Source organism: Bison bison, unplaced genomic scaffold (genome assembly GCF_000754665.1).
Source record: "Bison bison bison isolate TAMUID 2011002044 unplaced genomic scaffold, Bison_UMD1.0 scf7180017864453, whole genome shotgun sequence".
NCBI classification, from domain to species: domain Eukaryota; kingdom Metazoa; phylum Chordata; class Mammalia; order Artiodactyla; family Bovidae; genus Bison; species Bison bison.
In genome coordinates, this window is record NW_011495015.1 from 2,481,843 (window position 1) to 2,507,147 (window position 25,305).

General features: G+C 46.8%; 1 protein-coding gene across 1 annotated transcript in view; it reads right to left on the reverse strand.

Annotated features, from left to right (window-relative positions):
• Positions 1–5,236: 5,236 nt before the first annotated feature.
• The window catches only part of RAB12 (RAB12, member RAS oncogene family), a 44,844-nt gene continuing 24,775 nt past the window's right edge, over positions 5,237–25,305 (reverse strand). The window contains exons 2-10 of the mRNA XM_010859119.1: positions 23,151–23,255; positions 22,331–22,382; positions 21,659–21,710; positions 21,386–21,530; positions 15,291–15,351; positions 10,677–10,815; positions 8,338–8,427; positions 7,546–7,650; positions 5,237–6,439 (exon numbers count right to left, since the gene is read on the reverse strand). Of these exons, the coding sequence (XP_010857421.1) occupies positions 6,326–6,439; positions 7,546–7,650; positions 8,338–8,427; positions 10,677–10,815; positions 15,291–15,351; positions 21,386–21,530; positions 21,659–21,710; positions 22,331–22,382; positions 23,151–23,255 (863 nt within the window). The 3' untranslated portion in view covers positions 5,237–6,325. The remainder of the gene's footprint in view (positions 6,440–7,545; positions 7,651–8,337; positions 8,428–10,676; positions 10,816–15,290; positions 15,352–21,385; positions 21,531–21,658; positions 21,711–22,330; positions 22,383–23,150; positions 23,256–25,305) is intronic.

Genomic DNA, 25,305 nt, shown 5'->3' on the forward strand with positions numbered 1-25,305 from the left:
CACCTTTCCTCAAGGCCCTTCGATAAATGCCCACAGCTGTGAGTCCTAATCTCTGAGCCTGGTCGATGGCTACAATTTAAAAAGCAAACACAGGTAGATTTAGTAACTAAAACAGTTTTGTCTTCCTTCAGTGACAGATGAAAAGCCAGCAATATATTTTACCAGAAGAATTATCTTCAAAACTCTTACTGTACTATTGCCTCTAACACTTTTTTAGGCCTAAAAAAACTTGTCTTTGATTTAGAAAAATTCCCGAGTTCAAACCAAGTTCATTAGGTGTGTTCAAAGAACTGCTAAAAAGTAGGGCATTAAGTTCTAAGATTTGCATTCCTCTCCTAAATGATACCATATATTCAAATGATACTTTTAAATTACGTATGCCTTATATATATAGTGGCAAACGTGAAAATAGTAAACACTAATTTAGAAACAGTTGTGCAATTTGTAAGGGATATTTTTAACATGAAGTATTTTTTCCATTCGTACTCTGGCTCCCTCTACTGGACAGTTGCATCATTGCGGAGGCCCTTCTGAGATTATCCTGGGACTACTGATGCTTCATTGTATAATATGGTCCAAGTAGCTTTCCCTGGGGCGGGGCGGGGCGGGGTGGGTGGGGGAGAAATTCAGCTAACAGTACACCAAACCACATCCCTTCACTGGAGGTGATGATGGATTCCCCAGGTTTCCTGGGGTTGCCCAGGACATCAGAGCACAGTGAGGATAATTCCCTAAAGTCAAGACCACGGGTTCTTTATCCAGCTCTCCTTGGGGTCTTGACTTGGGGAATTTATTCACATGAAGAAAGGGAACTGGGCCTATGATTTGTCCCCTATGCGCCACATAATCTTTGATAAGTTGAGCGGCAGATATTTGAATTTTAACAGCCTGGAGTCTGGTTAACAGCGCACCTGATGAAGAGCAGTCCATATGTTCAAAGGCACCAGCAGATGGGAAGGGTACCTTCAATTCTGATGGAAAATAAAAAGCCTAATAATGGGTGGCCCCTTCGTCACCACTCTTGGCTTTCAGTTTAGGCACAATCACAGAATCTTCATCGGCTTTTCTACAACAGGCTGCAGTAAGTTACTTTCGGGTCAGTCCCAGGGGAGATGAAGGGCCCTGACAAGGCGTGGAGGGGAAGGACAGTCACCTTCACCCGTCATCTCATAGTAGTTCTGATGGTTTGGGTGTAAATTCTTTGTGAATTTCTACATAGACAATCATGCCATCTGAGAACAGATTGTTCTATTTCCTTTTCTTTTTAGTGCCCCACTGCAGGCTAGGACCTCTAATGTGATGCTGAAGAACAAATACCCCTGCCTTGTTCCTGATGTTAGAGGAAAAGTGATCAGCCTTTCACCACCAAGTACAGGTTAGTTGTTGGCTTTTATAGGTTACCCTAGGCAGGTTGAGAAAGTGCCGTTTTTTTCATTCTGAAAGCTGTGTATTTCAGAAAATACAAAAGGGTTTGTATTTTCAAGACATCTGTGCACTTTATCCAGGTTATTACATGCACGGGCACAGAACAGTTTGTGATGCTTCACTGTCATTCTTGATGTATGAAGTGTCTAATGATGTCTCCTTTTTCAGTCCAGACATGGGTAACTTGTTCTTCTCTATATTCCTGGTGAGCTTGACTAAAGGTTTGTCAATTTCGCTGAACTTTTAAAAGGTACCCTTTTCCCCCACACTTAAGTTTTTTATTGTAGTAAAATATACATGACATAAAACTTACCAGTTCAACCATTTGTAAGTGTACAGCTCAGCATCAAATACATTCAGATTACTGTGCAACTACCACCCCATCCATTTCCAGAACTTTCATCTTCCCAAACTGAAGCTCTGCACCTCTTAAATGCTAACTCCTCACCCCCGTCCCCTGGTCTCTGCTCACCACCTTTGTACTTTCTGTTGCTGTGACTCTGACCACTCTAGGCCCCTCATCTAAGTGGAATCATACAGTATCTGTCAGTCAGCTTTTGTGACTTATTTCACTTACCACAATGTCCTCAAGGTTCATCCATTCTGTAGCACATGTCAGAAATTTCCTTACCTTTTAAGTCTGAGTAATATTTCATTGTATTTCTATATCACAGAACACACCGTTTATTCATCCATCAATAGGCATGTGGGTTCCTCCCAATTTCTTGTTATTCTGAAATATGCTTCTATGAACTTGTACAAGTATCTACTGAGTCTCTACTTTCACTTCTTTGGGGCATATACCCTGAAGAATTGCTGGATCCCATGGTATTTCTATGTTTAATATTTTGAAGAACTGCATACCATTTTCCACAGTGGCTGCACCGTTTTACATTCCCACTGGCAGCGCATACAGGTGGCAGTTTTTCCACATCCCTGCCAACACTTGTTTGTTCTTTGGGCAACAGCCATCCTCAAGGGTGTGAAGACATCTCAGTGTGGCATTTCTCTAATGATCACTTTCTACCCATTTAAAAATAAAAGGTTTTGTTGTTGTTGTTGTGTGGATACAATTTTTGGTCTATTATCTTTATGAAGTCTTCTGTTTCAAATTATGGAGTGAAGAGCTGTTTTCAGGGCTGAAGAGCATTTCAACAAGTTGGGATAGATCCTTAATGGGCTGAGGGCCCCCGAGCTAACCATGGGCTTCAGTGGCTGACCCGACAAGTAGAGCTGATGACTCGTGGGCCTGCTGAGTCTGAGACACACCCTGAGCCTCTCCCAGAGGCTTCAGCATCTGGGGATGGGAGGAGAGCACCCCTGACTTGCCTTTGGAAAATGAATTTTTCGTATAATAAAATCCCCTCATTATAACCGCAAGCATTTGTGGAGCTGTATTTAGAAAAGTCTGCAGGTTTTCAAAGAAAGAAATCTAGCAGAATTTAGGGGTCCTAGTGCTGGCCTTTGGAGAAGGCAATGGCAACCCATTCCAGTACTCTTGCCTGGAAAATCCCATGGATGGAGGAGCCTGGTGGGCTGCAGTCCATGAGGTCGCTAAGAGTTGGACAGGACTGAGCGACTTCACTTTCACTTTTCACTTTCATGCATTGGAGAAGGAAATGGCAACCCACTCCAGTGTTCTTGCCTGGAGAATCCCAGGGACGGGGGAGCCTGGTGGGCTGCCGTCTATGGGATCGCACAGAGTCGGACACGACTGAAGCAACTTAGCAGCAGCAGCAGCAGTGCTGGCCTTGCCCATCGAGCCGTAATCCCCAGTTCCTCCTCGCTGCCCTGGGGCCCTGCTGTCTCTCTTGGAGGAACCTCCCCCCGCTGGGCTGTGCGGTGGGTTGTTGTCAACAGTGGGTGGACTGGGGCTGTTTCATCTTGTTCTCAGCCTGTCATAAAGGGTTATCACTTAAGCCTAGGGAACGGAGTGTATCTGTTGGCAAACGGACTAAACGCATCACCTCCCAGCGGCAGGCTTCAGAATGCTTCTCAGTAGTAACTGTCCTGTTACGGGAAGAGACCCGCTTCAGGTTTTGCGTGCAGATGGTTCACTACATTTGTAGGGCACTGCCTGGTCTCTAGCACAAGAACATCACCCATTTCCACGGAGGGGCCAGGTGTTCAGAAACCATAAGCCATGAGGATGGCAGTGCGCGCTGTAACTACAAGGTCTACTTTTTCCAGAGGTTCCAGATCGAAAGCCTGTGGACACGCTGTCCTTCCAGTCTGTGTTGCCACTGGCCGGGAGGCGGCTCCTTCCTGAAGGTGAGGAAGAGCCCCAACCTCTGCCTCGGTTCCCCAGCTCTGCACCCGCCCTTCCATGTCGGAAGTTCTGCCCTGCACTCCTGTGAGGGGTCGGTCTGGGGCACCTGATGGTTATCACGCCCCCACAGCTCCAAGCACAGGGCCGGCCTTACAGCAACCACCCGTGAACGTCACCTTTGTTCACCAAAGCATCACAGCGTCAACTCCAGCCTGCGTGTCATGTCCTGACCACCCTCAGCTGCAGTCTGTGGTCTACTTACCAGTTTTGGGCAATCATCTGTAAGCCAAGTACTTTCTCTCTCCCTGCTAATGCAGGTCACTTGTAGAGGAAAAAACAACTAACTTTAGGTGGTTTTACAGCTTGAGGCAAGCAAGATGAATCTCTTGTTTCGTTGCATGCTCAACTAATATGCACGCCTCTGAGTTTTTTTTTTTTTTTAATCTTTGGCCGAGCTGCTTGGCATGTGGGATCTGAGTTCCTGACCAGGGATTGAACCCTGTGATGAAGTGGGGAGTCTTAACCACTGGACCATCAGGAAGTGCCACCTGTCAGTTTCATATTCAAAACTTTAAACCGTTAGTTAAACAAAACCACCTACCGATTTGACCCAGCACTTCACAGATCCAGGAAGGAGAAACAGAAGACTTGCAGGGAGCGGAGTAACCACTGGTACCTGCGGTGAGGCTGAGCTGAGGGTCCTCGAGGAGCTGCAGCGGCTAGTCCGAGGTCACCGCAGGGGCCCAAGAGGAGTAGGAATGCAGGCCCCATGCCCTTCCTCCCAGCCCCTCCAGGTAGCAGGTCCCATGCCCTTCCTCCCAGCCCTCCAGGTAGCAGGTCTAAGGGGAAGGGCGGGGGTCCTCCAGAGGAGGGCCAGAGCACTGGAAGGTGACGTGGAGTGAGGCAGCAGGTGAGTAATCGACACGCTCCATGCCTAGTTGTCTGATGGTAAAGGGCACAGACGTTACAAAGAACATTTTCATGATGATGCTGTCTGCAAACACACACGTATTTCATCATGTAAAGTGTGCAGCCCAGTGACACTAAGCACATGCACGAGGGTGTACAACCATTACGGTCATCCCTCGTGACATTTTCATCTTCCAAAGGCAAACTCTGTCCAGGTAAACACCGGCCCCCTCGTCCCACCAGGCTGCATCTCTGGTCTTGACTGTTCAAGACCCCTCCGTGAGTGACACTGTACAGGGTCTGCCCTTCTGTGCCTGGCTTATCTCACTCAGCATGATGTCCTCAAGGTTCATCCATGCTGTCCATTCCCCTGCCAATGGACACTTGGGATGCTTCGTTTTGGCTACTGTGAATAAAGTTGTGAACATTTTGTGCCCCAACTTTCAACTTTTAGAGGTGTACACTCAGGACTGGAAATTGCTGGGTCTATGCCTATATCTTTTGAGAAAGTATCGAAATGTTTTCCATGGTGAAGGAGGCTACATTTTCCTTATCAAAAACACTCAAAAGATTAAGATGTGGAGTTCTGGAAGAATATCATCAGATACGTAATTTTACGGTTGCACGAGTAAGTGTAGCAACTCAACTGTCATTCATAAATACAAAATTTTATTTGCACTTCATTAGTGTAGAAGGACCACAATGCTTCTCATATCACAACACTCAAGACACGCCAAGTTATTCAAATACATAATGACTTATTTACCTTGACTAAACAAACAGTGCAGTTTAATAAAAGATATACCAAAGATAAGAGTTCACAAATTCATCATCAGACCAGGAAAAAAAAAAAAGAACACAGTCTAGGCTTAATAGGAATAAGCTTCACCGTCAAGGGGGGAGGTTTGATCATTACAAAGGTATATAGAATGTTTAGGCAAATACGTGTAAGTTCTTTGATATAGTAAAATGCATCTCTTTAAAATTCCTTTAAACAGGATTTGTGTAGGACAGCAGCGTTCTTTTAAAATCTTCTATAGTTTCAAAAACATTTCTTTTATTGAATCTTTGTAGTTCTTAAAAGCACAGAGTGCATTCATCAGGAAACCAAAGGGATTCCCAGGCCTCAGGACCAAGTCAAGTCCCACATTCTAACTAGTCATGTTCTACCATTAATGTGAATAAATAACCTTCAAGACCTTTAAGCAAGCATGGAGCTTGCTTTGTGGGAAACACTCCAATACTTCAAAGATGCTACAGCTGGGAGAAATGTAAATAAAGAAAAAGCATTCAAGGTCGCTTTTCTTCCCCCAAAGTCTTTAGTTTTACAATTTTTCTTTAAAACAGTAAGCAAAGCACCACGTTCTTTCTTCTTATCAGAGTATCCCCATCCTCATAACATAGTTAACAAGGACAACTATATTATGTGTTTCCAGAAACACTGGAACTCTCATTTCTCCTGTTCTTCGTATCAGAAGTACGACGTTCCCCAGTGTACACACACTAGGTATTGGGATGATGAATGAAATATAATAATTTGGAGGGAAATATGGCATTTATAACCCAAACTTACCCAGGACTGCATATCTGCATATTTACAAGTTAGTGTATAGCTCTGACGTGGATTACAAAGTGCGAGAGGAAACTGTCAAATGATTGTAGTGCAGAATGCGACCTTCCCCCGTCTAGGAATCGCGCCAACTTCGCCTCCAAAGCGGCGAGTCAACAGCATCGCACGTGTGGTCTGGGCGGGGGCAGCTCTGGGGGGATCTCGGGCTCGGGTTGTAACGAGAGGATGCTGTTGGACAGCTCGTTCCTGAGCATGTCCAGGGGCATCTTGGGGATAAAGGAAAAGACAAACGCATTGTAACTCAACAATGTAAAGACTCTGCAGACTATACAGTTACAGAAGACCAAAGTGTTTTTTTTATAGGAAACTCGAATCATCAGAGTTCAGTTAGCCATTCAGCCAAAACCTTAGAACCAGGTTCAGGGAGCTTCAACCAATACACAAAGGCTGTGCAGCCCATCTCGCACCCTTCAGCAAAGAGAGCAGACAGACCTCATCGACATTTCCTTTCACAGCCCAGTGTGATGGAAACTTAAAAGTATCAAAAAAATGAAAAAACGGTTCTGTGTTCTCAGGGAGCATATCATTACTAAAGGAAGAAGTACCTTCTCTTGGCAGCTATACAGACAGCCATTGTACTAAACGCTTCTGAATTACATTGCATCGAGGCGATTATGTGTAATAATAATATAAAAACACTTAAAGATCTAAGGAATCTCTGGATATAAGCCCAAAGATGCTTGAACAATGTGCTGCTGTCCAATGAGGTCATCTTCCTGGTCTGGCGCCACGAAAGGCCCCACCAGACACAAGAGCCTCGATGGGAGGCAAGACCCTCAGTGTCTGCACCTAACAGGGTCCTTGTGGAAAAACTCGAGCAGGAGAGGAGCGACTGTCAAATAAACAGCCCACAGTCTCCCTTGGGCTTCCCTGGTGGCTCAGTAGTACAGAATCCGCCTGCCAATGCAGGAGACACGGGTTTGATCCCTGGGTTTGGAAGGTCCTCTGGAGAAGGAAATGGCAACCCACTCCAGTATCCCATGGACAGAGGAGCCTGTGAGCTATAGTCCATGGGGTCACAAAGAGTCGGACAAGACTGAGCAACTAAAAACCAACCACAAATAGTCACACCCACTCCACCTGTGTGCGAGGCTGAGCGAGGATGGGCAACATGGCCCTGAGGATGTGGTGAGAGACTGCTGCTGTGGGGGGCTGAGTCCTTGGCACGGGTCTGCAACCCCAGGTCTCCAGCCTGACAATCCCTGGGGTTTGCTTTCTACATGAGAGGTTCCCAACCACAAACAGCAAAGGACATGACGAAGCGGTTCCAGGTAACATGCTGTCAGGACACGGATTCTTTTTTTTTTTTTACCTTTTTCAGGATGTCATCGACAAGCTTCAGGAAGATCTCGTCTACGTTGAAGTTATCCTTGGCACTCGCTTCACAGAACCGCATCCCGGCTATCTGCTGTGCAAACTGCGAGCAAGCACACATTATTGTTGTGTGCGTGTGTGCATGCGTGCACGCTGGGGGAGGAGGGGACGACACGTGCCTAGTATAAGCACAGGATCCGTAACCGGGAGGGGGAATAGCTCTCGGGCTTTGGGATTCAGACAAGGGCTGGGGCGAAAGGTCTGGAGAGTCCTGTTTATCCTCAGATGTAAAGCTCATTTACATTTGAACTTTAATGCAGGAAAGTGCAGCAATTTCCTACATGATGAGAAACCAGCAAAACACAAGCTGTGAGGCGACATCAGGACCCTCAAGTCAAATTACGTGCACAAGCGTCTAAACTGTAGCATATCTGACGTTTAAAAATGTGTCCAAAAAAATAAATGTGAGTGTCATCGATGTCCTGGGGAAGGCAGAGTTAGAATAGGAGAACGTCATGAACGCAATGACATGGGCTAAGAGAAGATCTCTCTGTATAAGACGTCAGGAGGGACAGTAAACAATGCTGTGTATTCTCATGTGTCTTTTCCCCTCCATCTGAAAAATGAATTTAAAGGAGCAGGAAGTGAACCAAAGCAAACAAAGACGAAGGATGTGACTGACTGCATTTTCAGAATTCTGAACCGTAATTTATTAGCAGGGCAAGCACACAGCGTGCTTGCTGCATCCATGGGTATCTCCCCCCCACTGCCCACTGCCCACTCTCCTCACCTTTTCACCCTGCTGTCTGCTGATCTCTCTGTCAGTTTCACAGTCCAACTTATTTCCAACTAAGAGAAGCTCCGCGTCTTCGGAAGCGTACTGTGGGATCGCAACAAGAGAAGCTGAATCTCAAAGCCGGGCACATCACACCCGAGGGAGACACAACCCCAGGCCACACCTCTCGTCCCTCTATCTACTTGCCCCTCTGTCCACTCGCCCCTCCTTCTCTGAGTATCTGCTCTGACCTAGAGGGCTCCTGCTGGGCACTTATGTGGTCACAGGCACGAGGAAGCACGGATGGTCTCATGACTCCTAGGAATCTACCCTGAGGAATGACTCAAAATACAGGCAAAGATTTATACTCGGTTGAAAAGAATCTAAAGATCCCACAAAGTGGGTGAAGAATGAAATAAGGTACATAAAAGAGTGAAGCCATAAAAAAACAGAAAATATGCTCTGGAAGAACATGAAGGTGACACAGGAAGCCACCCGTGATAGAATTTTTAGTGAAGTAACCATGACATGAAACGACACGGAGTCCAGACACAATCTGGGTTTTCTGGGTGACAGCTAGACTGTTTCAATTCACTTTTGTGCTTTCACTTGGTTCTCTAAAGTTTCTATACTGACAGGGTACTGTTAATTTTATGATCAGGAAAAGTTAGCTGCATTTCTAAGTTTTAAAAAAACATGCAGGCACAGTAGACTCTCTCTCTTTAAAAAGGTCAAAGTTGTCTCAAGTAACTCCCTGAACAGGGGCATTCTCACACATGATGGGAGACGGACTTCTACACAGGGTACCCAAGTGGGCGACCTTGGCCAGGTTAACCAGGGAGCTCGGTCTCCTTGCTAGTAACGGGGTGACAGTTAACAGTGCCCCCAACGGGGTTGGTAAGGGGAAGAAACGGGAGCACTGCCGCACAGAGGGAGAGGTGAGAGCCGGGTATCAGATGGAGGAGGGCAGGTTCCCCACTGAGGTGCCCTTCACACGGAGGCCACCGCCTCCCGGTAGCTCCATCACTGGGTTCTGAGCTGGCAGCGAGGACGCCCCTGTCTGGGGGCCTCGGGAGCACACCCCACGGCCCCAGCATCCCAGAGTCCAGACCCAACCCTGGTTCTGACCATCTCTGAAACCCTGGCAACCGGGGTCTCCAACTCACTTTAAAGAGACACACATTGAAAATGTGCTTGGTAAGACCTGCAGAGGAACGTTCTCCACCATCATCTAACAGATGGTTTTAATACCATCTGTAAACGAAATCAAATTTATAATATACTAAGTGTGCTCGTTATGCAAAGGAGCTAAACCTCAAATTACTAAATGAGGGGGAAACAACTCTCAAATGTGGCCACTGTCTACACACATCTCACCCTCAACGGCTGTGTCTACAGGCGCATTTTGGCTACTCATTTCTTAGCGGGGGACCCACACGTTCTATAAACTCAGTTTAATTCTACATAGTCAACTGTGATCCAAAGGATAAAATCTTTAGTTCAAAATGAGGGGGTGAAGGCTGTCTCTAGTTTGGTGACCAAGGCCTTGGCGTGTCCCTGGGCACAGTGGAGAAGGCAGTCCCTGGGAGGCTGTCACTCTGTGGACACACACAAAGCGAGCACTCACATGAACTTTCTGCAGAAATAATAAAACTGGCCCCACACCTGATCCCACGGAAGCAGCCTGCCCATGTGGGATGACCGTGTGCGGGCTCTGATGTCAGACAGCCCAGGGACCAGAATACCAAGCAGGCTTTCTCATGTGCAATCTGATCCTGAAGACACTCCCTGCACCTGATCCCACGGAAGCAGCCTGCCCATGTGGGATGACCGTGTGCGGGCTCTGATGTCAGACAGCCCAGGGACCAGAATACCAAGCAGGCTTTCTCATGTGCAATCTGATCCTGAAGACACTCCCTGCACCTGATCCCACGGAAGCAGCCTGCCCATGTGGGATGACCGTGTGCGGGCTCTGATGTCAGACAGCCCAGGGACCAGAATACCAAGCAGGCTTTCTCATGTGCAATCTGATCCTGAAGACACTCCCTGCACCTGATCCCACGGAAGCAGCCTGCCCATGTGGGATGACCGTGTGCGGGCTCTGATGTCAGACAGCCCAGGGACCAGAATACCAAGCAGGCTTTCTCATGTGCAGGCTGATCCTGAAGACACTCTAGTTCTTCTCTGCCTCACCTGTGATGCAGGACTATGCACCTACTTTGAAAGCTGTCATCTGGATTAAATGACATTCGGGACGGAAAAGCATGCTCCGTGAATGTTTCCCTTCTTCCTGTTGTCACTATTAACACCCACAGCGGAGAGTCCACCTCTGAGAGAGAAACGCCAACACCTACCTTATCGATCATCTTCATCCATTTTGGCAAATCATCGAATGTCTCCTTCTTAGTGATGTCGTAGACTAATATGATCCCCTTGGCACTTCTGTAATAAGCTGAGGTAATGCTGTTGAATCTCTCCTGACCTGCCGTGTCCCTGAGAAAGAGCAGCAAAAGTCAGTCCCCGAACAGGGCGGACAGGGAAGACTTGGCCCAGCCGTGGCAACTCCCCACAGGTCTGTGCACATTCAATATTACTGGGGGCAGCTTCTCTGAGCTAGGTGCGTCCAAACAAAATCTTAAGGAAGCCCCAATTTCTCCCACAACAAGATTCTGAAAAGTAAGTAAATGCCGTGTGTAACAGTGGAAAGGGCAACACCCCATAACTTGGTGGTTATCAATGACAAAATATACGGGTGATATTTAATTTAAACAACTTAAGCCTGGCAATCTCTATTAACCAACCTCAATGGTGAGTATCTTATCTGATTTTGCTTAGAAGACGACCAACAGTCCCCACTAATGAAAAAGGCTGTAGTCTTGTCATTTTCTTAGTCCTTCAAACAGGTAAAGGAGGAAAAGGACCCCACAACTTTGCAAACACGGTCAAGTTGACTACTCTCCAACTGTGACCTTGAAATCTAGAGCTTTATCTCTTCTCCAGGAAAAGCTGATGTTTCCACAGGAAGACATACATGTATTAACAGTGCACACAAGCTGGCCAAGACCCACTTTCTCCACCTAAGAAGCTGAGAAAGTGCATGAGAACTATCACAAATTTACAAATGAGGCTCAAGAGAGCAGGCCTTCTGACCAGCAAAATGATTTCTTTTAAGCCGATCTGTAATTTAGCTTTTACCGAAGAAGCGTAACTCTCAGCACACTCTGGGAGCCCCGTGACACAGGTGGCTTGTGGTGGAGAAAGCGAGGGGCAGTGGGGTACACAGAAAACGAGGTTCTTCCTTGCAAGATGCTCAGACTCTCACAGGACAGTGCCTAAGCTTCCAAAAGTGGGAGACACTGAAACCTCTTCCAAGTGCATTGGATGGGGTGAACTTTGTGGGGCCGTGTCCCTAACACACTTTTGGCAAAGATGTGATAGTTTACGCCTTTGTTCCAGACTAGACTTGCCACCAAATTAGCTCCCCTTAGGGATGTGTCATCATGCCAAACAATGAAGCCTGTTGGCAAATTCATTTTCACATAAAGCAATGCTGCCACTTTGCCCAGGGGAGGTAAGGCTCCCCTGTGCTCTTTCTTGGCTGGAAGGCCCAGGGCCTTAGGCTGGTCTGTTTTGTCCACCAGGGCCCAGGGGCCTGGCCTACCACAGGCCCTCCATCTATATGTGCAAAACAAAAGGCTAGTGGGCAAAATGCAGAAAGTGGATGCCAATTCAAGGCAAAATAAACTTTATTTTTTGACTCAAGACTGCCCCCAAATTGGATTCCTGAAGAATTCAGAATTAAATAAAACCAACTTGCAGACACTAAAAGGCACCTTCCAATCAGGTGAGAAAGAACTGACTCAGATACCGTTTCATTCACAGGAGGAATCAGTGAACAAAATTATTCCCGGGACCCTAGGCATTTAGGGGCGTAATTAATACTTTAAAAAAAAAGTATTTTCCTGACTGTGGTTTCTCTTCCCATCACAGTGCTGGCTTGTTCAACTTAGGATTTGATAAAACAGCTCTCACTTACTTCTTTAAAAAGCAAAAATAACACATGTTTTTCTACTCTGAAGTCTGTGGTTAGCACATTATAGCTGCACCACAAATTTGAACAGCAACTGGGTTAAGGTCTTCACTGAGCATTTTGGGAATTACGTGCTCTCCTGAGTCTTTATGATAAGCAGTTTTATGGTGGCTTTTAGCGTAAAACAATTTCACATTCGTTTCTCTAAACATTCACTCAGTTAGGATTCAGAAATCAGGGGCTGAAGAACAGAGACATCAGACATAATACAAGCTTTTGGAAAATCATTTTGAGGCTGCTGTGGTAAGAACACTTAATATGAGGTCTGACCTCGGAAGCAGGAACAACACAGCACCACTACTTACAAGCATGACGCACAGCACACCCGGGAGAGGCTTTAAAAAAACCCAACAATCAGAATCAGGATAGTAATAGGCATTTCTGATATTAAGATTCCGTGGAAAAGCAAACGGCAGCCCACTCCAGTATTCTTACCTGGGAAGTCCCATGGACAGAGAAGCCTGGCGGGCTATAGTCCAGGGGGTTGCAAAGAGTCGGACACAACTGAAGCGACTCAATAACAACAAACGGTTAGCGTTCAAGACACCAGCGAGGAAACATCAAGGCCAGTCCCTAAACTCCATCTCTCTGTGACCAGTTCTTGACTGTGTGAGGCAGAAAAGCATCTCCACTGAAGAGAATAATCCACATTTCCAAAACATCTAGGTTGCCAAGGCTATGCCTCTCCAAGGCTCCTTTGATCATTTTCCCACTGAATTATCTGCTCTCACAGATGGTCAGAGAACAAGGTAAATAGAATCCGATTCAGTTCAACAAGTATTTATTAGATTCCTACTCTGAGCCAGGACCGCAAAAATTTCACCCCAGTCTCCACATCTCACACAGCTGGACAGTAATACAATACCAATGCCCCGATCGGGCTTTTATCTATCCAACAAGATGTAGAATCCTCATATTCCCACCTTTTATCTAAATGAATCTTAATTTCCACTGTAATGACCGAGAGCTGACTTCTAGAGATTTGCAGTACATCAGCCAAATCATCATTTATTGTGGGTGGAATATGATATTATTATTATGTCTCTCTCTGCTTTGGGGGCAAATTGAAAACTTCCTGCCATCCTTTCCCCCCAGTTTGGTACTACAACCATGCTTTGAGAAACCATCATTTTTCTGTATTTAATGTATCTGGTGAAATGACACAATTCTTAATTTGCAGAAATCAACGTCAGTGTATGAAAGTTCCACCTCTTCAAGCAGAGAATGAAAGGAAACAAGCTTGATGTCGACACAGGGACTCTAGTGGAAACCAAATTCACCAACAGTGAGCACTGGACCGAACAAGAGACCTTCATGTGGAGCATCTTTTTGAGGGGGGCGGGGCATGCCATGCAACATGCAGGATCTTAGCTCCCCAACCAGGGATCAAACCCACACCCCCTGCACAGGATGCTCTGTATGGGGGACTTCCACTGGACTGCCATGGAAGCCCCCCATACAGAGCATCTTAATTATGTGTTTGCCTTAAGGCAGGAAGCCAGTTTCTCAGCTTTAAGTCTATCTCAACACAACAGCTGGAAGCCTCTGTGCGTGATTTCCAGGATATGTGCTGCTGCTGCTGCTGTGAGGTCATTCAACTGTGTCTGACTCTTTGTGACCCCATGGACTATAGCCTGCCAGGCTCCTTGTCCATGGGATTTCCCAGGCAAGGATACTGGAGTGGATTGCCATTTCCTTCTTTCCTTCTGCAGGGGATCTTTCTGACCCAGGGATCAAACCCACAACCCAGGGATAGAATCCACGTCTCCCGCACTGGCAGGGGGATTCTTTACCACTGAGTCACCATGTGGATATAAATTCATGAATCTACATTCGGGTTGACATCTTATTTTAGCTATACTTACACCAAGTTCTATATACACACATGTAGACACACTTTAAGCAGAGATGGGAAAATGGTTCTTTTCCTAACCAAAGATGATCAAGGAACATCCCAAAGATATGAAATACAAAAACACAAAACAAAAAAACAACCCCCGTCACCCCCAATCCTTCAAGCGGGTGAAACAGTCAGCGATGACCCATGGGGACGTTACCTGACACGGCCGGCGGGCGCCCCGCACGGGGGCGCGGGTGGGGATGAGACATGGCACTAACACGGAAGCGCTAGGTGACGATGGAGCCGCCGGTGCGGCAGCAATGAACGCGATGGAAGCGACACACACACGGCGGACAGACAGAGCTGAGGTCGACCTGCGAGAGGAGTTAGTGGCTGAGACGCTGCGGCGTGACTGTGTTAGCAACAAGGGCGACGTGGACACGCGGCGGGGGCTCCCACAGTCCCTCCTCCAGAGGGGCTCCTCCCGGGTCCCCAAGGAAGGTGGCTGAGGGGCCCCACACGGCTGGGTTAGTCTCTCACACGCTCCTGGGGTGCGGGGAGGGGGCTCTGGGCTCCCCGCATGGGGCACAGAGGGGGCTCAGGGCACGAGCGTGCCACCGAGGACACGCCCGAGGGGGCCTTGCCCAAGATGCGCAGCTCCGGGGAGGGAGCACGCTGGCCTTTCTCTGGACGCTTGCAGAGTAAGTAACTCTGAAAACGTGTAGACGAGCACTGGAGCGACTGTCTCAGTGATGACGGTTTGTCGGATGACATCAAACTAGGGACTAAAGGCTCCAAGCCAGTCACCATGGAAGTATAACACGACCATGTATCTCCACCCCCGTGGCAAGCGGGGCTGAGCTACAGGGGCTCTTTCCTGAATGCTCTCTAGAAGGAAGCTCCGTTCATTTCACCTGAACGAGAGCGGAGGAGAGGAGACGCAGGAGAGACAGACCCGCTCCGACGGTTAATTGTATTAGACGAGCGTGTGGACTGCTGAACACACACGGTGATAACTGGGTGCAGGGCCCCACTTACCAGATTTGTAGCCTAATTTTCTTTCCTCTTAGCTCTACGGTTTTGATCTTAAAGTCAACACCTGTAAATAAAACGGACGAAGATGAAGCAAAAACAAGGCAATCTGTCAGAAGAGCAGTACTATTTGTATGCCATTGTTGGAAAAACCAAAAAACTGACCACACTGAATCCCAAAAGGAGAGAGAAGAAATCCGCAGGTCCCCGAGACGACCACCACTCTGTGCTTCTCCACACAACGAGCAGCGTATGTTAGGTTCTACCCGGAACTGGAGATGAAGCACTTGCTATTCATAATAGAGTTTACTACTACTAGAGACGCAGCTTACAATCCACTTAAAAATCACAATGAATCATTACACAAACAATGGCTTTATACACATGCTATCTTGGGGGGAAATTCTTACGTGGAGCACTCAATCTTGATTTCAAACAGCCATAGTCTGAATTAAGAAATTATCGTAATAAATTCTTTAGCATTCACAAAAGTGACTTTATTATATTGCCAGTAGTATGCAAGAGGAATTCTTTTTGAAAAATTTTACTCATACAAATTAATTTCATTTTTTAAATTACTTTAATAGTAGCAAGCAAACCATGACAAATCCCCATCCATCTCTAGTTCAGCCTTCAAGGCTTCAGATAATTTTTTAAAGCAAAGTTTCACCTGTGGATATTTCCTTATCTATTTGTCAGTTACAGAAAACTTCAATACTTTTTTAATACAAATGTCACAATATTTGTGAAAAAATATAAAACAGTATTTTTTACACAATTCTCACAACTAAGAAAAAAAATAACCAGCTAAAAAAAATAACACCAGCTAAACGTGGGAAGTGGAAACCTAATCTCTATGGGAACAATTAATATTTTCTGGCTGCTTTATGGATCCAGGGTCCCGATGCTGCGAGGTGGAGGATGGAGGGGCACGACATAGCTCTTCAAAGTCAGATGATGTTCCTGAGGTGACGGGCAAGGCGTGTGACTGACGTTTATAATTAGCAACATGCTGCAGACATCAATGCAACCAGAAGATGTGTTTACAAGCCTGGGTGGGACTGAGGTCTGCACAACAGAGAAACGTGGCAGGAATATACAAGTCACGGCTGGAGAAGAGGCCACAGCACCTGCTTCTTACTCTCTCCCCCAGCCCTGATCTCAAAGCTCATGCACATGTTGGGGAAGCCAATTTCACTTTCAGTTCTGGAACAGCTTTGCTTTTCCGAGTCAGATGACTCTCAGACAGCCTTGGAACAGGAAGCATGTCTGTACACGACCAACATCCTCAAGCAGAGACCAAGCGGAATCCTTTGTGATTCAATCACAGGGAAGGGCAGAGCCTAACACGATACTCTTCGAGGCACAGAAACCAGCCTGCACCTATGTGCTATGCTCTGATTTTGAAAAGGCACAACTCAGACAAAACCCCTTCTTCCTGCTATCAGCGTAAAGCTAGGGCCTCACCACGTGATTTACAAATCTAACTCACACTGCACCACGGCCACTCTTGTGGTTCACTTTTGTTTCTAGTCTGTTTTTTTAGTTTCACTTAAGGGAGCTGCCACTTTCGTTAGGACTTGTTCCAGCGGCTGCCACATCTTACTGAAAAGAACTAGCAGATACTTCTCTTGTGAGCTCTGCTTCAAGTTAACTACAAGAATCTCTAGAAACAGCACAAATAACTTTTGTTTTGATTAGGCTGTTTTCTCTGCTAAGAACCGCTCTCAGTCTGATCATGTCAAGTCTTTTTTCTTCAACCAACTTAAACAACTTCCTGACTTTAGCATTCCTGCACTACAGCTATTTTGTAATCACAAAGTTTAATGAATAAAGACAAAGGAAAGGGTATTAATAGTCAAAAGTATGAATAAGTGGTAATGTTATCGTGTGATTATAAATACACTGTTAAACAAAGATGAACGAACAGCAAACAGGATGAAGAACGTGTTTAGCCCAAACTACTTAGTTTTACTGAATAGGTTAAAGACATCAACAACAAGAGAAAAATATCCAGTGGCTAAATCTAAAATTCCACAAAAGGAAACAGCTCATTAAAACAGTGCTTGCTCTTAAACGAAATCTCTTTTACCATATAGTAAGAGCCACTAGGTTAGCTGGTGATGGCTGGAAACTTACTCCAACCTATGGCTTGGAAACAAATCCTAACATCAAAGTATACAATTACACATTTTTAAAAAGCTTTTTTACATCAGGTAAAAAGTATCTCTTAGTGTCCATTGTTAACATTTGCAGGTCACAGAAATTATAATGATCCTGAATAAAAGGTAGCAAGTCACCAACCGCCTCAAGGAGCGGATTAGTTTCGGGAAAAGTCAGCACAGAGTCTCCTGACTGAGCAGGGGGGGCCCAGGATCAATGTTTATAAACAGATAAGGGACAAAAAAAGTGGTAGCTCTTATTGAAAACCCATTTCCTACAGTGTCCTGACCATCCTGGGAAGCAAGCAGCTAGTACTAGTCGGGTGGTGGAGACAGTCCCGCCTGAAGACCTGAGGCATCCAGACCTAAACCGACAGGTACCTGGTCAAACGCCCTCTCTGCTCTCCTCTCCTGGAGAACCTCCCCATCTGCCCAAAAGCCTTTTCAGGTCCAGGGGTTCCCTTCTGTGCCTCCTGACGGCTCACCTTCCCCCTCCCTCCAGCCCTGCCCGTCCAGCCCTGACCCGTGGCTCCGCTGGTCTCCCCCAGGTGACAGGAACAGGTGCCTTCTCAGGACAGTCACCTCTGGCCTCCGGAGCCAAGAAGGCTGCCTGGCACAGGGCAGCGGTCCAGTAAATCTGATGGAGACCGGCCCCTCTTCTCCATCAAACGCTGGGTGTGTACGGAGAAAGGGCGACTAAAGAGGAGGAAATTGGAGGTAACTCAGGACTGATGAGGAAACAAGCACACACATATTTAAATCGTAGGAAGGAAGTACAGGTGCTCTGTCGTGAGCCCATCTGGCTGGCAGAGCAGCAGGATTCAGGGTGCCTGGAACACATGCATCACCCTGGAACCCGAGCATTTAATTTCTCCTACAATCCCAGCTTGCGGTTGTTGAGTCCCTAAGTTGTGTCTGACTCTTTTGCAATCCCATGGACTGTAGCCCACCAGGCTCTTCTGTCCATGGGATTTCCCAGGCGAGAATACCGGAATGGGTTGCCAGTTCCTCCTCAAGGGGATCTTCCTGACCCAGGGATTGAACCCATGTCTCCTGAATCAGCAGGTGGATTCTTTACCACTGAGCCACCAGGGGAGCCCTTACAACCCGTTACTGGTGAACCATCCTTAGAGGAGGGTCAGTCTTCACATGCCCAGGTCCTCTCCATTACACACGCCACTCCCGTCCCCCAGGGGATTATTACAGTAACCGTTCACTCAGTCACTGAGACTGGAAGTGATCCACTAAGGGAACGTCCTGCTGGGTGACAGGGGTCTAAGTCTTCTTAAACATATTTCCATCAGGAAGGACACAGGTCACAGGCTGTAATCCCTCTGTTGTATAGACACAACTATTCAAGTCTTTCTTGATCTTAATTCCCTTTAATAATGATAACAGTGTCTATCAGATGCCCTGAGCCTGACGTGCAACATGAGGGCTCCTTCAGGAGCCCAGCAAGCTGGGTGCTACCCTCACAGAACAGAGGAGAGACCAAGGTCAGATCACTTCTGCTAGCTGAGCGGCAGAACCTGGGTTCAAATTGATTAACACTGTTCACAACCAAAGGCTGTTATAAAAGTCAAGCATGTGGAAACAGGGAAAAGTGTGAAACCTTCTGCAAGTGGCCCAGGGTCACCATAACCAAGCTCTTCAAGAACAGAGCTTCACCTGGTCCTGTCACCGCTGTACTCATGTTTCATAAATCTCAGCAAGAGAATAAAGAAGTGTCATCCTCAGTGCTGATAAGATTTCGAGGCTCCCTGGCAGGCAAAACATAACCAAAAGAACATTACCATGTTACTTTTTGCTGAGGCATAAAAAGTCAGAGGATGAGATGGCTGGATGGCATTACCGACTCGATGGACGTGAGTCTGAGTGAACTCCGGGAGTTGGTGAGGGACAGGGAGGCCTGGCGTGCTGCGATTCATAGGGTCACAAAGAGTCGGACACGACTGAGCGACTGAACCGAACTGAACCGAACTAGTCATAAAAATGAAAATAGCAAAAATAAACAGAAGTTTCTTTCTTCACATCCCCTTCCAGCACAAACTTTAATAAAAGCAGAACTGACCAGTGGCCCATGCCTGGGATAGAGCTGAGTATTCGTCCCCCCGCACCACCCCGCCCCCCACAACAAGGACTTGGAGTTGGTGTGAGAGTATGATTTTAGTTGACTTCAGTTCAGATACTGCAGTCCATGGGGTTCCAAAAGAGTCGGACGCCACTCAGCAAAGAACCAACAACAAAACAGGTTCTGGAGGCTGTAGGATTTCACACTTTGAAGTCAAGTCTCAGTTCAAGCAGTGGTGACAATTATTAACTGTTGCTGCCGATTTATAAGAACTATCTTGAGATCACAGGCTGGCCTTTCTCCCAAGGACATATATCTTTCACAGTGTCACCCCATCCTGGATGTAATCTTTCCCCTGATGGAGGCTTCCCTGCATTTCTACTGAGTTGACAGTGAGAAAGTAAACTAAGAAATGTGCCAAGGTCACAGTCACCCAGATGGAGGAACATTTACTATCAGAAAGTGGTCTCTTGACCATGAGGCCAGCCTTCCACCTGACCACTGTCTTTTGGGGGAGAGCACAGACGCATTCCCCCAGCAGCGCACCCTACAAAGGGCAGGCAAGGCAGACCATCCTCCCGCATTGCCCCGGAGGGGCCCCAAACCACAGTTTAATACCATGGGGCTTCTCCTACTTATGAGAACTCAACGGACCGAAGTAATGTAACTGTAAAATACTTGGATTGCCTCAGAAGCAGGTGCTACTAGAATAGTTTAAATGATTGCATGTCATTAAACAATGCTTGCAGGCCTGAGGATATCAGCGTCTGCCCTGAGTCTAACAAGACCTGCCTCCCCAGTCCAGACTGGGCGGTCTGTATCCCTGCAAACAAAGACCATCTGCGTCCCTCACCTGCATACACACAGGAGATGGCCCTGCACCCGGCTGGAACAGACATGCCGCACACGAACTTCACAGGCGAGGCGGGGGGGTGGAGGGGGGGAGCCGAGGTCATGGAGCACGTGGGCCCCGATTTTCATCAGGGCGTCTCCACCACTTGCCTCCCCTTCTGCAGGGACCAGCCAGGCAGGCAGGTGGGCTTCCAGCCCCACGAACGGCCAGTGGGATGGAGTCTCACACAAATACACACCGCCCCTCAGAAAACACTTGCTGAATGGTGTACAAAGCTATGTTTTCTTTGCAGATTCAAACAAATGCTTAATTAGAACGCTGCTCCTGGCACGTGAGGCTGGAGAAAGCTCTGGCCCTACCAGCAGTCTAAGGAACTCAGGCTGCCTTCTGAAGGCCGTCCCTGCACCCCCACAGCTGTAGGGGAGGCAGACTTGAAGGTTCTGGGTCCCTCTCATCCTACAGAGGCAGACCTTTCTTCTCCAGGAGGAGCTCCATGGTGAAATAAAGGCCAAATGCACGTAAGCCAGGTCTTTAAATAGATTATCAGCCCCAACAACCTGATCGCCAACTCTCCACACTTTCTGGGAAAGACAGCTACTTTATTCCACAAATGCGTTCTGCATAAGTCTATCAGCGTGCTCTGAGTTCATTAAATAAGCCAAACCGCACAACACACAGCACAGGCTGGCATAAAAACTGGCGCTCCTCGCCCACTCCCGTCTCCCTGAGTCATCCTGTTACATCAGCCCGGCAGGGGAGGGGCTGACGCTGGAAGGTCTGGGCTTTGGAGTGGGAATTCGGGACAATTCTCCCTAATTCCCTTGTAAGTGAAATAGTCGAGCACCTCAGCCATTGCTTCAAAGACTGCCCAGGATCACAGAAGAGCAACACAAAACGCACAGCTCAGAATTTTAATCCAGTATGAAATGTTCATTCTGGGTTTCGAACAAAAATCTCTGACCTAAATTTCCAGAATAAAGTACAAGCGATTTCCCTTGCCAGTGGTTCCACTCACCGCGTGTAGGCAAAGCAGAGTAGACCCTAATGGTGGGATCTCCTGCCTCCTGCCCGCTAACGTTCAAGGTCAACCCACAGACAGCCACTCCTGCATGGGATTTACAGCCACCTGCACCTCGGACCCGTTGGTTCTGTTTCTGGCTCTACTACTACGGGGCCGGATGACTCAGTCACCTGCACCACTAGGCTTCCCTGCCTTGGGAACAGTGAACACAGGGCCTGAAGGGATGGGCTAGAGAACTGAGACCCCGGCACGCGACTGAGTACAAACAGGGCTCCACCGAGCACTCTCATCAGGGCCAGGCTGTGAGGTTAAGTTATTGCTGCAAAACGAGAAAAACGTTGACAGGGTCATGAGGACCTCAAACTGAGTTCAAAGAACTTTTAAATTCTGATATTCTGATATTTTAAATTCTTTCCTATTTTGGGGGTCTACCTCATGTTATCTTTGTTTGTTGTTTTTTGAAAAGTTGGTGACAGTGGATTGTTAAAAAAATGTCCTTACGTGGCAAAATAATAAAAGAATTGGCAATCCTCTGTTGGCCTCTGGCATTCTGGAAGAAACTTCACTGTTCAGGAAACTGATACTCTGGTCCAAATGGTCTTACCCCTCCTTTTCCTGTATTTAAATGTATTTTAGTAAATATTTTAAAAGTTTCAGAGAGTTGGATGATTAAATATTTAGAAATGAACCTTTTAAACCTTTTCCTCCCAGAGGAAAGTGACAAATAATGGGGGCACAGTTACAGAGAATCAGTTTCAGTGCTACCATTGATGGCATCACTCTCCACCCTCACAGGGCTGTCGTGGGGCCAAATTAGATAAGCAGGAAAGAGTTTCATCCATATTTTCAGAGTAAAGTGAACTTAAATCCCAAAGTAAGCTAAGGAACAGACAGACAGAAGGAACTCACTTGCAGCCCTGGCCCTGACCACTCACTCACCGCTGGGCCACTGTGGGCGAGCTGTCTACCCTTTGGGACTCTGCTTCCTCATCTATAAAATGGGGAAACTTTCAGGATTGTTGTGAGGTTTAGAAAGAGTGTATTTTTGCTAGTACAAAGTATGTGCTCAAGAAACTGTAGCTGCCACTAACAGAATGTAACTGTTTACACACAAAGACAAAATAAATTACTTATCCAAAGTCACAGACTAGTTCATGGAAAAGCTTAAATCAAGAGCCTAGGTTTTTCAGAGTGCTTTTCTAGAAATGTAAATTGCTGGGAGTGGGGTAAGGGGTGCTGCCTGGTAAAAACATTTTGATCCAAACAAAATTAACAGCGAGCTTCCAATAGTTATATAAGAAACATAGGTCGACATGGTATTTAGAGAGTTGTGAATTTCTACAGCCAACCAGTTTTTTTTTTTTCTCCTGTTTCTCAAACTTCGAAAAGCTTTATCTGACAAACCATGCTAGCCACATCAGACTAACTCAATTCCATGAATATGAAATCCCATTTGAAAGTAATATAGCACCTGGACAATTTTCACTAAATAGGTCAATTATTAAAAGTCTTTTCAGTTTCATACCCTGGTGAGTTCTGTGTGTCTTTTAAACCAAAACAACTTCTGGTTTGATCAGTAATACGACAACAACAAAACCAACATTTTGTTCAGTTGTAATTTGATAAAATAGGCTTATTATCTCAAATCCCTCAGGGTTTCTGCTATGCTTCTTTACAGAAAGTCCGGTGAGCCTGCCTGGCTTTATCAAATGCTCACTGGAGGGGCTACTTCCAGTCTGAGGTCAGCTGGGGGCATCACCTGAGTGACCCTCCTGGGTCAGCAGCACCTGCACAAGGCGGGTGGTCTTTTCCAGACTCTGCAGCTGGACAGGGTGAGGCCGGCGGAACAGGATCTGTGCGGAGTCTGTGGAGATGAGACTCAACAGTGCGCCCAGAAGGACTCTGTGAGCCACCTGCTCAGGTGGGGGCATTCAGGTGAGGCAACATCAGCTACACCTCACCCAGTGCCGCACGTTCACTTGCTTTTCTAAGGAACTCAAGGAATGAACTTATCTCTACAACATTCCAGCGTGGAGGAAGGCCTTGACCAGCCCCCACTCCACCCAGACTAGGGGGCTTTCCCTGCGCTCCCCAGATGGTCTGCGCACATCTCCACGTTGCCCTAGTCGCCCTTGGGCATCCCCAGGACCCCTCTTCCCCACCCCTCAATCTGGACAGAGACTGTCCTCCTCACCACTGAGGCCCCCATGGGTAGCACAGCGCCCGCGCACAGTAGGTGCTCGATAAGTGATCTGATCCGTGGGAGGGAAAAGCGACTCAGAGGCAGAGATAGAAGGGGGTTTAGTTGACTTTCTCAAAGTGTTCTCACAGTCTGGGTCAGACCAGAAGTTATCATCCTTTTCTGAACTTCCCACAAATAAACACTTATCAAGCCAAGGACTATAGGCTCTGTATGGAGGAAACAAAAACAAGTGAGATAAAGTCAAAGGGCACAAGGGACCCCAGCGGCAGGGGTGTGGGGAGGCGTGTATACATGTGCATTTATGTTTGTTTGTTACGGGGACAAAGAAACTGACTGCCTGGGCCCCTCCTAATTCCCAAGTGCCCGAAGAAACTGCCTCCCTGCCAGGGCCGTACCCAGGGCACTTTATGGCTCCAGCTGATACAGAAGGCCCACCCTCCATGCTTCATGGCAGCCCAGGACTTAAAGCATTCACCCAAAGTCCCCTAATGATGTGGGGGTGCTGCTGCACATGGCCCCAGCTTAGGAAACCCCTCCCCACCTCCCCTCTGCCCTGCTTTACAGCACATCTTCACCCTCCATCTCACTCTCCATCCACCAAACCCTATTATCCACCCAGAAGGCCTGTGCTGGTTTCCTCTACATCACATAGTACAACTGTGTTATTCTTTATTTTTGTATATTTTTAAGTATTGAGCCATAAAAGATGGATAATTCTGAATTACTTTTAGTTCTATTTTACTTATGCCAGGTACTAAAATTAACAGCACAAACCCTCTTTTGATGGTTGAATAACTTCACGTACTTTATATGATCCAAAAGTGGATATTTGAAACAGGTCTAAGCTACACTACTGAACTTTAATCTCATGGTTTCAAGGCCAAGATCTTAACAACAAACGGTACAGAGAGCACAAATACATCCAAAATGGTCTATTATTAAAAAGTATGAAAGGAAACAAGTTCTCACAAACAAAATGACAACATGAGAAGTGTAAGATTAATCTTTCAATAAGCCATTTCAAATGGAGGGGTCTTCTGTAACAGGACAACAAGGCCAATTAATCTCCAAATTGTATCACCTTGGAACTATCTAAACACACAAGTGGTGTGTGGAATGAATGTTTCAGTTCTGAATTTCATGTTTATATACTATGTATTATTTCTTGGACCTCCCCGAGGGGAATCCTCCCCCCCACCTACCCATTACTGAAGGTGACTGATCTTCCCCTCAAACAACTATCTCATCTGCGCGGTTCCCCTATCTTTGACAGCTTTTAAGGGGTTTTCCAGAGAAACTACTGTTACACAGTGCCCAGACAGACCTCAAAGCCAAGGCCTATACATGTGACTCCATCAGAAAACTTCCCTGCAGTTTCAATTTTACATTTTGAGGACAGGCCACTTCCAGGCCCAGGGGGTTCCTGTAGTTACCTGGCTGCCCCCTTCACCCACCTGGCAGTGCGGGGGGCGGGGCAGGGGGGTTGCCCTTCCCACTTGCGGGTCCCCTAGGTTATTTGAAGTCACAAAAAAACACAGCTGAAGTCCTTCTGCCCACATTTATAGTTAAAAGACGAAACTTCTTAGTCTTACTCCGAATATTAACCACAGACTCTCCTCCACAAGGGATTTAAAATTCCCATTATTTCAGCACAACATAAAATTGAGTTCAAAATTAGAAAAACAAGTCGCTCGGACAGTGGAAAGGCCCC